Source organism: Protopterus annectens, chromosome 9.part0, assembly GCF_019279795.1.
Source record: "Protopterus annectens isolate FY-2018-M chromosome 9.part0, PAN1.0, whole genome shotgun sequence".
NCBI lineage: Eukaryota > Metazoa > Chordata > Ceratodontiformes > Protopteridae > Protopterus > Protopterus annectens.
The window spans coordinates 1,157,377,633-1,157,396,933 of record NC_056743.1 but is presented as its reverse complement, the minus strand read 5'-3'; the positions used below and the strand labels follow the sequence as shown (position 1 = coordinate 1,157,396,933).

The following is a 19,301-nucleotide window of genomic DNA, read 5'->3' as shown; positions in this document are numbered from 1 at the left end:
TCCGGAATCTACTCAAGGTTCTTTTTAGTACCAAAAAAGACAGGGGACTGGAGACCAATATTAGATCTCAGCAAACTAAACAAGTTTGTAAAGAAAACAAGATTCCAGATGGTCACGCTTCAGTCCATTCTACCCTTTCTGGGCAAGGACAATTGGATGTGCTCGGTGGACCTTCGGGATGCGTACTATCACATAAAAATTCACAGGCGCTCCAGAAGGTTTCTCCGCTTTCAGCTGGGGGGCAGTCACTTTCAATTCAGAGCCCTGCCATTTGGACTGACTACAGCCCCCAGAGTGTTCACCAAATGTATGGCAGCGGTTACGGCTCACCTGAGACGTCAAGGATTCCAGGTGTTTCCATATCTAGACGACTGGCTCCTCACTGCCACCACCAGGCATCAACTTCTCCAAGCCAGAGATTACACCATTCACATTTGCAGAGGGCTAGGGATTTCTATAAATTTCGAAAAATCTGTCTTGTCACCCTGTCAATCTATTACCTTTATAGGCGCCAAATTGGACACCGTACAACTTTCAGCAAAGTTAACAGACCAAAGGATCTTGGATATTCAAAACCACATCCATGTGATTCTTCACAGCAACAAAATTCAGGTCAGATTTGCTCTGAAAGTATTGGGTCTTATGGCGGCCGCCATAACACTTCTTCCCCTTGCCCGCTTTTACATGCGTCTCCTACAATGGATGCTGTTCGCCCAATGGTCCTTTCAACAACTTCCCATGCGTCACAGGATCATAATAACTCCAATTTGCAAAAGGCATCTGACCTGGTGGATATTGTCCCCTCAAGGCCATCAGGGCAGACCCTTTGTTCCTCCCGCCCCGGTCACCATGGTTACATCGGACGCCTCCCTGATCGGGTGGGGGGGCATTATCAGGGCAGGATGGTCCATGGCACTTGGCAACCTTTCGAATGCCACCTGCACATAAATGTCCTGGAGATGAGAGCAGTGCTTTTAACGTTGCAAGCCCTCCACGACTCTCTTCCCCTGGGAACTATTGCAGTCCAAACGGACAATATGTCCGTAGTGTGGTATATCAACAAGCAGGGCGGAACCAAGTCCTATCCACTGTGTCGAGAGGCACTCAGAGTTTGGCAGTGGGCAGTCTCTTCTCAGCAGTTTCTGTTAGCAACGCATATCCCCGGGAAATCCAACATCATAGCGGACAGGTTGAGCAGAGCTATTCTCATGCCTCACGAGTGGTCTCTCAAGCAATCTGTGACGGAAGAGATTTTTCAGAAGTGGGGCCTTCCTTGCTGCGATCTTTTTGCTACCCCTCAAAACAGCAAATGCCCCAACTTCTTCTCTCTCTTCCCCCTTCCAGGCCATCCCCCAGAGACGCTCTAATCCAAGATTGGCCCCGGGGACTTCTTTATGCCTTTCCTCCTTTCCCTCTGATACCACAAGTAATTCAGAAAGCAACCGCCTTGAGAGCCAAGATGATTCTCATTGCCCCTTATTGGCCTTGATAGATATGGTTTCCGTTCCTACATCGTTATCTTTTGGTACAGCCATGGCATCTGGACCCGGTTCCAGATCTTCTGACCCACCAGTCGGGGCAGCTGCACCAATCCATACCTTCTCTCAACCTCACTGCTTGGTTGCTCCACTTCCATCCTTAGCCAGGCTTCCTATGATTTTTAATCCCTTCCGGGATATCATAGTAGCTTCCCTTAAATCTTCCACCAGGAGGATTTACACTAGTAAATGGCAACGTTTCTCCTTCTGGGCAAAAGCTAGGAATATAGATCCCTTTGCTGCTCCGATTCATTCGGTCTTGGACTTCCTAGCCGAGATCTTCTTCCTCCACAGTAAAAGTTCAGCTGGCAGCCATTTCAAATTTTCATGTAGGCTTGTTGGACCACAACATCATGTCACATAAACTTTGCAAGGCATTCCTTAGAGGTATATTTTTACTTAAACCTCCGATTAGAGACTCCCCACCACAGTGGGATCTAAATTTAATTTTAACATCCTTGATTCTTCCCCCTTTCGAACCTGCGGCTACCTGTTCATTGAAATTTCTGTCTTGGAAGACTCTTTCTAGTCGCCATTACTTCTGCCAGGAGAGTTATCTGAGCTTCATGCCCTCTGCATTCGTCCTCCCTACTTAATCTTCCACAAAGACAGAGTTTCTCTAAGGACTAATCCGTCTTTCTTACCCAAAGTGGCATCGCAGTCGAACTTAAATCAATCTATTGATCTTCCAGTTTTTTTTCCCAAATTATTCTAATAGAGCAGAACAAAACCTACATTATCTCGATGTTCACCGCCAACTCAGATATTATCTGGACAGAACCAAACATTTTAGGAAACCTGATCAACTGTTTTTATCCTATGCAGAGAACAGGAAAGGCCTTCCAGTATCCAAGGTAACTCTATCTAGATGGCTGTCTTCTGTGATTACTTGCATTTATCACCTCAGAGGTAAAGAGTTGATTTCTAGGCCAAAAGTCCATTCTACCAGAGCTCTAGCTACATCTACAGCTTTTCAGGCTAGATTTCCAATAGACACTATTTGTGCAGCAGCCACATGGGCCTCTCCTCATACCTTTGTTTCGCATTACAAATTAGACTTGGCCTCCAGAGACAGAGCGAATTTTGGTTCCACTGTTCTCAAGAGTCTGTTCCATTGAGCCACCCAGGATAGAGGTGCTAGGGACGCGGTCCCATCCAGCAAGAATGAAGGCGAGATTGACAACTTAACATTGAGAAGTTGTGTACCTACCATAACGTTCCATGTTAGTTGTCTTCTCTCGCCTTCTTTCTTGCGTCCCGCTCACCATCCCCCTAGCCTTGTCAGACCGAGAAGATTGTTCCTCTTCCTTTAAGAGTCTTGATCCAATTTTTCCAACTAATCAGCTTTCTAGTGTTACTAGATCAGGTTGATCTTTTTCGGGGGATTATGATTATTATTATTACCTCTTCCTCCTCCTCTCCAGTTGGAGGAATATATTGCATAATTTCCTTAGCTACCAAACGAGATCTGGGTAGTCATCGCCTTGCATCATGGGATATAGGGTTGCCTCGAGCCAGTAAAATTAGCTCTCGAGCTTTAGTAAGTGGCCGAGTCGGAGCCGAGGATCGGCTCCGAACCATCCAGCAAGAAAGAAGGCGAGAGAAGACAACTAACATGGAACGTTATGGTAGGTACATAACTTCTCATTTGCTTCTTGTTAAATAAAAGTGCTTCATCGAACAATTTAAAGGGATTAACTATTTTTGTACCTCGTCTTTGTGAATGAATCCTCTGTATCTTAAAAGTTCTTGTCATATCTACCCTGGGTGTTGTCGGGTTCACAGCTTCCTAACTAATATAACTCCCCAGGCTCATAGAACTTTTAGAGAAGAGTCAAGTTAGACGACTCCAAATATTGATGCTTCCCACACCGTAATCGCAGAGCGTCTATTTGAGGGCTACAAATAACCAGTGCCAGAAATGAGTTAACGTAGGAACCATGTAGGGTTAAAGTGGCAGTACGGTTATTCAGAATTACCATTCTCACCAACTATTAGTTTCAGTCTCTAGTCATGAGATATTACAGTACAGTAAAATGTACATACCATACTACTTACACGTATCTTCACTGCTGTAATAAAGCGAGGTAGAGAACCAAAGAAACTATCTGGTTAAAGTGGAAATCTAAATAAGAATAGCAAATTGGGTTTTTTAATGAAGATCAAAGGAACCTCAGACAGAGGCTTCTCCGTACAAGACATAAGCAAGGGATGCAAAACTTTTCAAAGACAAAATAACACTGAGAATATTGGGCTTGCTTTGTTTTCTGAACTGTGAAATAAGGGGGACATGTGGAGAAAAGCATGAATGCATCCTGATGCCATTTCTGGATGGCAGCATCCCAGGAATATTCCCCCTAGAGTTGTCGAGAAATAAGGAGTTGCTACACTTGGTGCTAGATTGGAATGTAAATTAGGTCACAGTAAGTCTCCTCACAAAGTCAGAACTGTTTGAAAGCTACTTCTAGGCTGAGGGACCTCCATATTATAGAAGGCGGTTTACACAGCAACAGCACATAAAGAGGAAACATACAGGCAGATAAAAAGAGTTTCAGGAATCAAGGTAGGAAGTAAGACTTCTTTTATAAACTGATCAAGTTAACCTTTGTTGTACACGTAAGCCACAGGAGTGCAAGTTCTATTTGTATCTGTAATGGGTAGAATGAAAAAGGAATAGTGTTTAACTGTACGGTTGCTAGCTTACCTGAAGAAAAAAAAATTAAAAAGCAGTTCTTTAATCTGTGAACTCCTGTTAGCAACTGCCAGACCGATGTGCTTCTAAAACATCCTCTCTCGATCTGTGAGTGCCCAAATAAAATAGAGGGATCCAGTAGCAGGTAAAATCTCTAAATATTAGCAAAAAGAAAGGAAATATCTGCTGCTGGACCCTCTATTTATTTGTGGAAAACAATAGAAAATTAGGTTAGGGGTGGAGGTGTTACACAAGTAGTGGCTTGGATTGCAAGAATCAGATTGGCTGCCACCACTTGCTTTATCAAAACCTTTTTAACTGGATTTTCAACTAAAAGTTGAATGTGACCATAATGTAAAAACATGCTGAATCGTGACTATATAAGGTAAATTACAAGTTCAGTTACGATTTCAGCATGTTTTACATTAAGCTCATCTGCAATTCAGCACTACAGTTTCTCGCACTTGTGGAAGGCACTCGGGGGTAACAGCTTGCATTTCCTGTCTTCTCATGGCATGCTCGGATGCAAGCACAGAGGCGCCATGAGAAGGTACTCTGGGTTAATGAGTTAAATGCAGTTGTGATGCTTCTACTGTCTTAGGCAGCAGCATCAGGGTCTGGGATGAGGAAATATACTTGGTTCCACTTACAGGCTCTACCTGAAGACATCGAGGCTAAATTACTAGAATCTTCCTTAGACCATCATAATCTCTCTAGCACTGCAGCTAAGCTTTTTAAAATCCTACAGGATAAGGGTAAAGTCTTGCAGAATCCAAAACGGGTCTCTTCCTAAGTTTGAGAAATTACCTTTTTAAGTCGTATTTTGTCTGTAGACAGTGGAGGCAGCATTCCAGGGGCAACCGATCTTCAAAGAGCGTTTTTCTTAACAAGCTTTCTTGAGATTCTAAGGGTCAAAAGCCTTCTTTCCCTGACAAATCTGCTTTCACTTGACATTCAACCACTTTTATCCTTCCACCAAATCCCTCTGCCCTTCAGGTTTGATTCTTTCTTTTCATGCCTGGCAACTGATGACCACAGACTCCTGGGTGCTGCCCATTATCCAATGAAGTTATTTTATGGTTTGAAAGTTGTTTCCTCAGACTCCTCTTTGCCAGTTCCCTCATTTTCTTTTGCTTCTTCGGGATCTTTTAGTACAGGGTACTGGCCAGCCTTTTCCATCTTTTCAGCAGTGCACAGGTTTTTATTCCAAGATGTTTCTGGTTTCCACGAAGAAGAGTCTTGGCGGCTTATTCTGGAATTCTCCTTTCTCAACACCTTTCTAAAGGTTCCTTCCTTCAAGACGTTTTCACTCCAGATGCTTTTCCCTCTGTTCTTCTCCAAGCTTTTCTGGTGTCCCTGGATTTGAAGGGCGCTTACCTCCAAATTCCTGTTTACCCTCTCTTCAGGAAGTTGTTAGATTTATCTGTTTCTCACGTTATCAGTCTTGTGCTTTGCCTTTTAGTCTTTCGACCATTCTGAGGGTCTTTACCAAATGTGTGGCCCCAGTGGTAGCCTTCTGTAGACTTCAGGGAATTTATTTCCTTACTTGGACAATCTATTAATACAGACCCCCTCTCAGCAGTTCCTACTTCAAGATCTGCACTTCACTTCTCCACAGTGTGGGGTTCACTTTAAATCTCAAAAAAAAAAAAAAAATCTGCACTGACACCTTCTGAAGAACAGGTGTTGCTGAGATGCAGGATATAGACCATGCAAATGATGGCTTTCCTCCCTCCTCCAAAGGTCTTATCCTTGACTGCCTGTTTCCAGCCTCTTATCCCTCTTACAGTTCTTTGTACAAGGGAATTTATTCAAGCTCTGTGGTTTTATGGCATCCGCTACTCTCACGGTTCCCTTTGCCAAACTCCATATGAGAAATATTTAACGGCATCTCAAAAGTGTTTGGCTTCAACACTGTTATCCTCTGAATTTGCCTGTTCCTCTCTTTCTTTGTCTCAAGTTCAAGTTTTACTGGTGGACTCACCACATTTTCCTGAATCAAGGTCTATGTTTTCAGGTTCCACTTCCCACTCAGGAGCTGTAGATGGATGCTTCCAATCAGGGTTGGGGAGCCTCCTCCAACAACCTCAAAATCCAGGGACTTTGGTCTCTTCCACAACTGGCAGATCATATCAACATCAAAGAGTTGAGACTTCCAATTCTGAATCTTCATGTCTTCCATTCCCTTTGGATTCCAGGCCCTCCAATGATTTTTACAGACAATACCACAGTCATGTGGCATTTCAACAAGTAAGGAGGCACAAAGTCTTACCTTATTTGCATGCTGGCTCTTCAAGCTTGGGATTTTGCAGTTTGCCATCAATTGCTTCTTCAGGCAGTTCATATTCTCTCAGAGCACAATGTTTAGGCAAACACTTAGAGCTGGTCCTGCTTTACAGGGAGGCATTCTTGGACATCTGTGCCTCAGTGGGTACCCCTCAAGTAGATTAGTTACCACTCCTCTGAACAGACAATTTCACCAGTTCTGTCTCAAGAGTGCCAAGTTCTCTGGCTTGGAGAGTAGATGCCATGTCTTTTCCTGGAAGGAAATGTTTCTGTATGCTTATCACCCTCTTCTTCTGCTTTCAAAAGTCTTGCACAAAATCATGTGAAACAGGCCCAAGATTTTGCTGATGGCTCCATTTTTTCCCCAGATAGCACTGGCTTCCCTGTTCTATTTTATCAGGATAGGGACAATCATCTCAGGTTACCTCACAGTGTGGATCTTCTCATACAAGGCAGGGGATTTCATTCACCCTCACTTGCCCACTCTTCAATTTTACCCTTTGGCTGATAGTGTTTTGATTCGTTTTAAACACCAGTTTTCTTAGGATGTGCTTCATGTTTTGCAGGTGGCTAGAAATGAAGTGATTTTCTTTTTGGTGTCTCAAGCATGACCTGGACTCTTTCTGTGAGTATTACTATGGTCCTTTCTTACTTGTATGAGTTGCTTACTTCTGGTCTGACATATTCATCTGTTAAAGCTCATTTGTCAGCCATTTCTGCTTGTCTGCCCTTGAATCTGCCCCTTGCTTCTTGAAGTTGAACAATTATGGAAAGGCGCCCTTCATGTTAAGCTCCCAAGAAATCCTATTTTTCCTTCTTGGGACTTTAATGTTGTTCTTGAGAAATTATCTCAGTTTCCTCTTCTTTGTTGCACTGTACTTGGAAGACTGTACTGTTGGTGGCTCTTACTTCTGCTAAGAGAGTCTCTGAGCTTCAGGCAGTCATCGTAGTTCCACCTTTTTTGTTTTTTGTTTCACAGAGATAGGATCTGTCTTCATACCAATCCTTCCTTTATGCCCATAGTGGTTAATGAGTTGTCCCTTAATCAAAGAAGTTATCTTGCTTCTTTTATCTCTTTTCCACATAGTGCTAATGGGAGGGCTATTCACACCTTGGTTTTGCATACACAGCTCATTTATTGCCTAGGCAAAATAAAAGATATATGGAAATCTGAGTGAAATTTTGTTTCTTTTCATTCAAGGAATTTGGGTTTAGCTATATCTATGCATACCATCTCCTCCTGGATCTCTAAGGCCATTTCTTTTTTGCTATTCCTTTCATGGCAAGCAGTTTTCTTCTTCTGTTTGAGCTCTTTCAACCAGGCAGTTGCCTCTTCTAGTGCTTTTTACAAGGGACTGGATGCTACCTCCATTTTTGAAGCTGCAACGTGGTCTTCTGTATATACTTTTTACTATACATTACAAGTTGGATGTCATTTCTATGGCCAGAAAGAGTTTTGGCAGGGCTGCTCTGTGGCTTCCTCCTTCCAACCTCTCCAGTAGATTTTGTACTCTCCCAGTTGTAAATAAGACTGCAACAGTGATAAGAATGGGAATAGTACAGTTGTGCTAGATTTTACCATAAGAGCAGATGTCTTTCTTCCTACTGCTGCAGTATTCTATCCCTCCCTCCATCTCTTTGTTGTTGTATGCTGGCTGAACATTCAGCTATCCTTGGCAGGTTATTGCTGTTGTAAAGAATACTGCAACAGTGAGAAGTAGGACACCTAATGTTATGGTAAGATCTTGTACAACTGTACTCTCTGTGAATGCATGCATTGTATTAAAATGGCTTCTTGTAACTGCCAGTCTTCAGTAGTGGTTAGTAGCATGTGTCGTCGACACTGTAAAAATATAGTCAGATGTTAAGAATTTCAAGATTAACTTCAGATGAAAAGGCTGATGAAATCACTTTGCTTAATGAATTTGTATGCAGAGGATATGATGAAATTTATAAAGATATACACAGCAAAGAGTATTTAATGAAAATGGTATCCCAAGGAGAGACCCCTTTTCTCTGAAAGAATGGTACTTATAAGTCCACAATTGGGAAAAGAGGGTACAAAAATGTGCTTTCCTATCACTCACAATTGAGTGCTGTTACCAGATGAAGCAAATTTTTACTGGGTAGTTTTAAGTAGCTTTGAGTTAGAAAAATTGTAGGGAGTAAACTGACTTTTACCTTTAAGAAAAGGAGAAGTTTGAAATAGAAGTTATGTTATAACTGATATACCAAGTAAACCCAGTATTCACATGTTGGAATTGGAACTCATCCCTGTTATATATGTCATAAATATATACTAAGTCGCACAAAATTTCTGAAGCCTTCTCTGGTAGAGCTTATGCGTTTCGGAATTACGCTGATTGTGTGAGCAGGGATAAATATATAAAGTATTTGGGCTCATATGACTCTGGTCCTGCCTTCTGACTTTTATTTTTGAAAAAGTAAAAAAAAAGGCTTAAAGATGAACTAGCGTAGCATTATTCGGAGATTAGATGAAATATCACAGTGACTGCATTACCTACACATGCCAAAAAGAAGAGGGAGGGGATGGTTTTCTTTTAGAGACATTAGTAGGAAATGCAAGCGGCCGTGATCAAATAACATTTACAAAAATTACAGAATATTATCAAATATCTTGCTGAAAACTGATTTGTCAGAGTCTTATTATGAAATTCAGCAGGAAAGCAGTGTTGAAAACAAAGCATGGCAATATGGAATGAAATAAGGAGGAAGCTACTACATGATAGAGCAAAATCCCTAAAAGGGAAGGCATCTCTGATCAGTACTAGCAAAAAATTACGATCCCTCATAAAATCCTCCAAGGCCAGCTTCGAGAGAAAAATTGCACGGGACACTAAAGACAATCATAAGGCTTTTTTCAGTTATGTTAGGAACCTGGGATGCAACTCCCAGACTTGTTCTGAGTTGATTCTAAACGACAAAAAATACACTGAACCCACAGACATCACCAATATCCTGGCAGACAGGTTCGGTGCAAACTTCTCCACACCCTCCCTCCCAAAAGAGCAAGTATCTATCCCGGCAGAGTGCAGCCTCCCAAACATGTCTGATGCTCAGGTGAAGGCCGCCCTCTCCAAAGCAAAAAACACTGCTTCCATGGGACCAGATGGTGTCCCGGGTTGCGTCCTACATGAACTCTAAGAAGAACTAATCCCTCAAGTAAAACTGCTGTACAACCTCGGCCTCACTACAGGATATGTGCCCAAAGAATGGCGTACAGCAACAGTGGTCCCACTCCACAAAGGTGGCGCCTCTGCGGACCCTGGAAACTATCGCCCCATAAGCCTGACTAGCCTAGTATGCAAGGCTATGGAGAGGATCATCATGGAACTCATAAACAAAGACATTGGGGACCTACAGACACTAGATCCTACCCAATTTGGCTTCGTCAAGGGCAGATCCTGCCTTTTGAACCTGGTCAACTTCTTCGAAACAGTCACCAAGGCCATAGATGAAGGGAAGGTAGTCCACACAGCCTATCTGGACCTCGCAAAGGCATTTGACACAATGCCCCACTCGGGCATCATAGATAAGCTATCCAGCCTAAATATAAACCCCTATGTCACAAGATGGGTCGCAAACTGGCTCAAAGACAGAACCCACAGAGTCAGAGTTGCTGGAGAGATGTCAGACTCGAAACCGGTCACAAGTGGCGTCCCACAAGTTTCTGTCCTGGGACCTCTCTTGTTCTGTATTTACTTTTCTGAGGTACAGGCCAACGTGGGAGGTCTTTGGCTCACCAAGTTTGCAGATGACTGCAAGCTGGGTGCCATAATCGACTCTCCAGCTGACACAAACAACCTTCAAAAAGGTCTCGCAGAGACGGATAACTGGTGCCAGAGCCATGGTCTAAAGCTAAATGCCAAAAAGTGTATAGTCATACCCTTTGGCAAAAACAATGTGCCCACAAATTACCACATAGGTGGTAACCCATTAAGTACAGAGAAAGTAATTAGGGATCTGTGGACCCAAGTTGATAGCAATCTCTCCTTTGACAACCACATTGCCAAAGTGGTTAGAAAGACCTTCTACATAGCCCACCTCATCATGAAAGGATTCACATCTAGATCAAGAGAGGTAATCGTGCCCCTTTATTCATCCCTCATCAGGCCCATCATAGAATACAATGCTGAAAAAATATTTTGAGATTTACTTGCTTACTGCTTGCTGCTTCTTGCTGTGGGATGGATCTGAAGTGTTCTTAAGACACTCAGTCTTGCTGGCTGTATTCTGCTAAAATTCAAAGTCTAGTTATATTTGCATTCACAGTCTGTTGCATACAGAAACTTGCAGAATATACACTGATGAGAGAATATACTTTGCAGCATCAACTTTAAAGAGCAGTAACAAATAACTTTTTATAATAAACCAAACGGAAACACGTTACAGCTTAAAAGTACTGTTCCAACTTTACTTCTCATATAGTACAGATGATGTGAGAGATATAATATTTACCTTAGGACAAACGAGTCCCTACCATACCTCTAACATAGCTGGATTTATACAGCTCTTTATATACACTTTTTAGTCATGCATAAACATATTTTTGAGGAAACACATTGTTCTGTATTCTATTTTGGAGAATTGCTTATCCTGTAGAAACAATACTAAGCTTCCTTGTTTAACAATGTCTTGTAAGAGACCAGCTTTTCTGACAGTGTGAATATCCTGTAACAGTGTCCTGATGTCCATGTAGAAAAACATATTTTTGAGAAAACACATTGTCAGAGATCAGCTTTTCTGACAGTGTGAACATCCTGTATTTTATTTGGATCTTTGTATAAAAAACATCTGTTCTTGTGCCATATCCTGTTTTTCATGCAGAAAAACATATTTTTGAGAAAACACATTGTCACAGTGTCATTGCCCATTCTTTAAAAGCAGATTTTGCATTTTTGCTCTTGCATACATCCTGTTTGAGTCTGTAAGGGAAGAATGTCCATTCAGCAGATTCCTTTTCCAAGCCATGATCATTTAGTATGACTGCTGATCACATATTACTAAACTTTGTTTCTGCATTTAAGCAAGCCTTTTCTTTCAGCATATTTACAACATAATTAATTTCAGATTTATATTCATAAAATCTAACAATTCCCTCTGTTTTTAAACATACTCAAAACATTTTATATAAAAAACACATTAAGAAACAAACCTATACTTTTCTATTGATACAAGTCAAAATGCAATTTTACATAGTTAATACAATGATATTAAGTATTACTACCAAAACTGAATGAATTTAACAACTTTTTCTTTTGCAGACCATTCTGTGAAAATATTTTATCAGTTATGAGCTGTCTGCTTTAGTTTAACTTGATCAATTTATTCTTTTGCAATCACAGAATTTAATTTATGACTTAGAACTGTTTCATTAACTCTTTGCAACTGTTGAATTAACTATAAGAGACAATAACTATGTGCTACTGCAAGCATTTATACACTTCTGAAAATATACAGTTTCAATGTCATTTTAACCATAACATTGTGGTCATGTCTTTGAACTGCCCATTAACATCTTGATAAAGTACTGAACTGGGCTTAGATAATAAATATAAAGCAGTTATTTTACTGGGGTAAAACCAATGATATTACAACTTGACAAATTACTTTTGAACTTATTATGATGTATCCTGTACAGTATGTATTTACATAGACTGTTTTCTGTTCATGCATTTCAATCTAGTAGGTATCCTGGACCCATTTTTTTCTTTAAATATGTTTTTTTTCACACATATTCATTACTAGACATTAATTTCATTTGTACTGAATTCTTCTGCATTTGTACATACAAAGACTATCATTTGTACTGAATTCTTCAGCATTTGTACATACAAAGACTGTAAAGTACATTTAGTCTAATCTCACAAATTTAATAACATTAATATTGAGCAAAATCTTGGAAAATGTTTATGTCTCTATAGAAATATCTAGTGGAACTGGCACCAAATGCATATGTCATGTTATTTTAAACTACATACTCAGCAATTAAAAATATTCATGCTTTTTTATACCAACATTGTTTTGTCAAAAACATATTGAAATAGTGACCAATCTTGTTCAATTTTTTTACATATCTTTACTCTCTTTTGTATAGCTGTAATCAATTTTAAGCCATCTCTTGTTTTTTAAACCATCTCTTGTATAGCTTTACAATTTAACAGGTTGTAAATACAATTTAATTCTAAACAATACAATAATAACCATTATGATAGCTATTAACAACTTGTAAAATATCTTATCCTGTCAGGTTTAATCCAGTTTACCAGTATTTCTAATACACTAATACCTGTTTTTTTCCTCTCCCTAAAAGAGTATTGTCAAGAAGGAATGATATATTTTTTCCTGTAGCTTTATTTTAGACCCTTATTATTTATTTTTATGTAGCTTTATTTCAGACCCTTGTTGTTTATTTTTTCTGTAGCTTTATTTCAAACCCTTGTTTATTTTTTCTGTAGCTTTATTTCAGACCCTTGTTGTTTCTTTTTTCTGTAGCGTTATTTCAGACCCTTGTTGTTGTTTATTTTTTCTGTAACTTTATTTCAGACCCTTGTGCAGTACTGCTTATACAGTCAGTATAAAACTGAGAAAGTGCCCCTCCCCCTGTAGTACTTCAGCACTGTTTTCCTGCCCTATGCTGTAAGAATAGAATGTATGTCAGCCTAACACTATGGTTATACATTTATTTTATTAAATTATGAACTTTTGTCTGATTTGATAATTTTTTATAAAGCTTTTGCTGTTTACTACCACTAGTAGGCATTTACACCCTCCTGCACAATTGATTTGAACTGTATATATACTATAGCCCATTTGCTGGCTGTGCTTGATACAACTGAGGCTTTTTTTGTCCTTTTAACATTTACTTGCAAACAGATTATCAGTGACATCTATGCACAATTGTGGCATTTTATGACAATTACTAAATAGTGTTGCTTGTAAACATTTTAACAATTATGTTTTAATAACAATGATGCTTTAGAAAAACTCAAGCTACTTGCCTGGCAATCAGTCTTGTTTATCTGATCTTTTCAACATTTCCTGTAACTATTCATTCAGTCTAGGAAGGTCTGAGCTCACATTTCATACTCTGTAAACTATAGTTAATTCTTTTAGCATTTTTCCTTTAATGTGATTGTGATTTGCATCACTATGCATTTATACAACATAAATAGACATTATTTTACAATTACCTTACATGGATTTCAGTATTTTTTTTATTTAATTATTTAACTATTTAACTGTCCTGCCATTAATTTTACAAAAACTGTTTGAATAATACCATCTGTGATTTTCTTTTTAAAATTCAGAACTTTAACTGTTTGGTGTTACTATATAATTATAAACAAATTGTAAAAAACAAAATAGATATTAGTTTAACCAACACATTTATATTTATATTATTTATATTTGCTGTTGTCTGACTGTTATTCTTGTGTATTGTAACAGATGTACTCTAGATGAAAAGAACATACATGCATGTCTGTCTTGTATCTGTATATCTTTATACAAGCATGTCAGTCTTGTGACTTTAAATCTTTATTCTTATTAACTATTTTCATTTAATTTAAACAGTAGTACAGTTTTGTTCACCTTTTGACTATGCTAATGAATGGTATTCATATGCTTTACTTTACTGTAGTACTGATAGATGTCTTGCTTTAACTGAATGAAAGTAAAACATTTAAGAATGATTTGTCCAGACATCAGATCCTACCATCCTACCATGTATGTTTAAGCATTTTCAAAACATAAACATATTATAAAATATATTTCTTTTGCACAGATTAACTGTGTATGCAGGAAGTTCCCAGTCTGTCAGTTCAGCTAATTTATTTTATTTATCCTGCAACTGCTGTTGATTTTCCTGTGATGTTGCATGGTCTTTCTGACATTCTTTAGTAAGCTGTTCTGCTGCATTTGAAACCCCTATGCACTTTTGAAAAGATGTATGTATAACTTGTCTAAGCTTCCTGAACTCATTGTGTCTGTCTTTTAGAAGTTTACTACATTCCTTTGTAACAAAATGTACTAGGGGTTTTATCAGTAACTGATTTGACTCACATGTGGTGACAGGACATAACTGTTCAATATCAGAATGTAATGGAAACACTTTACCCTTAGTTAATTCTTCAGATCTGTCTTTACAGTCTATTTTTTTCGCAATATGATGCAATATTATTTTATGACATAATACACAAAATGCAGTTTTTGTTGAATCACACAATAAACATTTGTCATATTTCACATGATTTTCTTTGAGATACCAGTCAAATATTGTAATACACTTACATAATGCCTTACGATCAACCTGCCCTAATAAGGTTTTACATTTACTAATGTGCTGTGTATACCAACATAGCAATTTTTTACATTTGCTTAAATTATGCATGAAAATATCCATACTGTCGAATAGCAACCATACTAAAAAATGTGACGTAGAAAAAAGTCTTACCAGTGAGCAAGAAAACAGGTGATCAGGCTGTTGTTGCAGATGGCTGGAAATTTTTCAAAGTCACTTGAGAAGCTAGGAAAGCACAACAGGCAGTGAACTATTGGGCTAGTAGATATCCCCATTTTCTTGAATTTATGGCACTGCGAATTTCTTGAACTAGTCTCACTCCGGATTGTAGACGTCTAAAAAACTTTACTACTGCAAGCTGCATAAACTGGAATACTTCTGTTTAGGATTTACACATACGTACAAATGTTAGTTACTGCAATTTGACTGAAGTGACCCTCTGCAGGGCTTACCATCACTCCTCCTGTGTTTGAATGCAGATTGTAGGTTCAAATGCAGGCTAGCTTGCCATTGAAAAAATTACATGGAGCTAGTCACTCAGCTGCCTCACCATTGAAAAAATATTTTGAGCTCTCTCTGCTTACTGCTTGGTGTGATGGATTTGAGGTGTTCTTAAGACACTCAGTCTTGCTGGCTGTATTCTGCTAAAATTCAAAGTCTAGTTATATTTGCATTCACAGTCTGTTGCATACAGAAACTTGCAGAATATACACTGATGAGAGAATATACTTTGCAGCATCAACTTTAGAGAGCAGTAACAAATAACTTTTTATAATAAACCAAACGGAAACACATTACAGCTTAAAAGTACTGTTCCAACTTTACTTCTCATATAGTACAGATGATGTGAGAGATATAACATTTACCTTAGGACAAATGAGTCCCTACCATACCTCTAACATAGCTGGATTTATACAGCTCTTTATATACACTTTTTAGTCATGCATAAACATATTTTTGAGGAAACACATTGTTCTGTATTCTATTTTGGAGAATTGCTTATCCTGTAGAAACAATACTAAGCTTCCTTGTTTAACAATGTCTTGTAAGAGACCAGCTTTTCTGACAGTGTGAATATCCTGTAACAATGTCCTGATGTCCATGTAGAAAAACATATTTTTGAGAAAACACATTGTCAGAGATCAGCTTTTCTGACAGTGTGAACATCCTGTATTTTATTTGGATCTTTGTATAAAAAACATCTGTTCTTGTGCCATATCCTGTTTTTCATGCAGAAAAACATATTTTTGAGAAAACATATTGTCACAGTGTCATTGTCCATTCTTTAAAAGCAGATTTTGCATTTTTGCTCTTGCATACATCCTGTTTGAGTCTGTAAGGGAAAAATGTCCATTCTTTAAAAGCAGATTTTGTATTTTTGCTCTTGCATACATCCTGTTTGAGTCTGTAAGGGAAGAATGTCCATTCAGCAGATTCCTTTTCCAAGCCATGGTCATTTAGTATGACTGCTGATCACATATTACTAAACTTTGTTTCTGCATTTAAGCAAGCCTTTTCTTTCAGCATATTTACAACATAATTAATTTCAGATTTATATTCATAAAATCTAACAAATGCCCCCTTTGGGATTACCTTACCCGACACCTGCAGCAATTAGAAAGACCCCAAAAGTACCTCACCAGGAGGATCAAGGGACTCATGCCATATGCTGCTCGGTTAAAAAAAACTCCAGCTCTACTCAGTTGCATACCGCCTACTTCGAGGCGATCTATGCCTGACATATAAAGCTATGTCCAACCCAGAATTAATGGACATGCTCCACTTCAGTAAATCTAAATCCCTTAGAGCCATGCACTCGAGGGACTTGAACCTCAGCACAGAAATAAATAGAACATGCTGGAGGGACAGATTCATAACCCAGAATCTCCCTTCGCTCTGGAATAGAATTCCAATTCATGTTAGGCAGAGCACCTCACTGACTCTCTTCAAGAAGAGTCTTGAGTGGATGGGGGATCGTAGGTTTGTCCCGGGGATTACTTCCGTGTCACTATTAGACAGAGGCACAGTAAACTAAACTTTAAAAATCGCACAGTATACTCAAATCAAGGGGTGGCGTAAGCCAAACACAATCTGGCTAGGCTTATAAATGCCCCAGGGCAGATAGCCTAGTATGAACCTATTATAAATTATTGAAGAGTGATTTTTCGTGATGAAATATTCTGTATGCATCTGTGCAGTTTTGAATGTAAATGATGTAAAAGAATTTTTTTCAGAGCAGTTTAGTTAAATTGTCTTAATGAGCTGTCAGTTAATTAATCATATAACTATAGCTTACATGAGTAGATGCACTGAAGCTTTCATCTTTAACCTGATCAAATGCATTCTTTGCATTAAATGTTACTTTTTATGACAATATACTTAGCCTCTCCGTGACTTCCTGAGATTAGTATTTTGGAATTGTATTGTGTTGTTGCTGGACTGTGTTTTTGAGCTGCTTTTGCCAAGGAGCTTTAGTGGTGTCCAGGGAGAGAAGGTGGGTTCTGCAGGAAGATAACCAGATGCCAAAAGCAGGTTTGTAGGGGCAGCATTAAAAATAACTAAATAAATAAAAATGTCTGTCTGTACTCCCAAGGCAGGAAGTTTTCCAACCTGCAGTCCCAAAAGAAAAGTGGTAGGATTTTTTGATGTTAATTTACTTTGACTTATTTGCATTTTTATTTGTTGTGGTGGTCCGGGCAGTATGTAGTATGGCTTTATTTTTTGTCATTGAAGTTTGTTAACTGGTGAGAAATGAGGGACTGAAGAGGAGACGGAAGGATCCCCATCCTGTTTATGAATCCTGACCTGATGGTGACTGGGTGCCGTGGATTATGGATGAAGGATAGGGAAAATGATTGTTGCTATTAACATCAGAGAGGGCAAGGCCTCATTACAGCTTTAATATAGTACTTTATCTCAAAGCATTCCTGCAAGGTCATATTCGGAAAGATGAGTTTTACAGCGAGTGCCTTGCACAACCTGTAAATGTAGACAGTGACATTCCTCCCGTAGTCACATTTGCCATTTTTGTGTGTGTGTGTGTGTGTGTGTGTGTGTGTGTATATATATATATATATATATATATATATGTGTGTGTGTGTGTGTGTGTATATATATATATATATATATATATATATATATATATATATATACACACACACACACACACATATATATATATATATATATATATATATATATATACACACATACACTACACACACACACATATATATATATATATATATATATATATATATATATATATACACACACACACAAATATATATGTGTATATATATATATATATATATATATATATATATATATATATATATATATATATATATGAATGTATGTGTATATATAATATATGTATCCTGACCAGGTATGGTAGTGATATTCAGACAGTTGAGCAGTAGTAGATGCATCTCTGTTCTGCACAGTGTGTTAAGTCTGCAATTGTTTACTTCTTTTGTTTAGGACTTCTGCAGTAGCATCCGTTTGTGAGATTTTTGCCGCAAAGAAACTGCAGACACTGAAACTTAGTATTTTTGTTCCTGAAATCTAATTAATGAAGCAGCTATTGATAGTACCAAAACATGATCCATTCTCAAATTTGCCATTTTGTTTTGAGCCAGTAAGTTCTTAAAAGACTGCTTTGACAGACGTTTAAAATTACAAGCACTGCAGCTGTCTGTACTGTAGTTTGCATTGTATCCTGGACATACTTGCAGCGATAAGCATGGAAAGCAGTAAAAGTTTACCACATTTATCTTTCAGGGTGTATCCGCTCTGGGTCAGCTTGTATCTCTTCGACTTTGGAATTCAGAAGCTTTGTCTGAGAAAATCAATTTTTACCTACCACCTCAAATTCGAGTCCTGGGTAAATAAATATTTATGTACCAGATATATTAATATTATGCTTGAATAAATATTTGAGTACTAAGCAAATAACTTAGAAATATGAGCATTCAGATAAAAATAGATACAAGGTTGGGTAGTTAATGAGTAGATATTTTTTAAGACTGTATAAATATTTGAGCTCTAAGATGACATTTTTATTTACTGTAACTGCATTTGTATGACAGCATCTTCAAAAGTGCAGATAGCTTACAAATATTAGCGTGTGTTGGAAAAGCTTTAAGCCATTACTGTGCCATGTAGATGTTATTTCCTGCTCTAGACTTTGTTCTTTAACCAGGAACATAAATATTATTGGCTAGGGGCATCTTGGTTTATCTGCTCAGCACCTTTTTCTGCCTAGCAGTCAGTTTATTGTTAACCAGTATCTTGCTTCTTCCTGTACTCCACTGGAGATGTTATAGCTGATTTATGTCCTCTTACAACTTTGGGGTAGAACTCTCAATGCTGTAACTAATGGCTTCTGTTCAGTGGCTTTGTCTGACTTAATTTTGTTACCACTTGAAGGTTCCTCCCTTTACAAGTTAATTTCTGTTCA

The 19,301-nt window shown here is 38.4% G+C and overlaps 1 protein-coding gene across 3 annotated transcripts in view; it reads left to right on the top strand.

Moving 5' to 3' along the window:
- Positions 1 to 19,301, top strand: part of LOC122811891 (tRNA pseudouridine synthase A-like) — a 353,084-nt gene that overhangs the window by 306,500 nt on the left and 27,283 nt on the right. For all 3 annotated transcript variants that reach the window (XM_044084035.1, XM_044084034.1, XM_044084037.1), the window contains exon 5: positions 18,623 to 18,725. In XM_044084035.1, the coding sequence (XP_043939970.1) occupies positions 18,623 to 18,725 (103 nt within the window). The remainder of the gene's footprint in view (positions 1 to 18,622; positions 18,726 to 19,301) is intronic.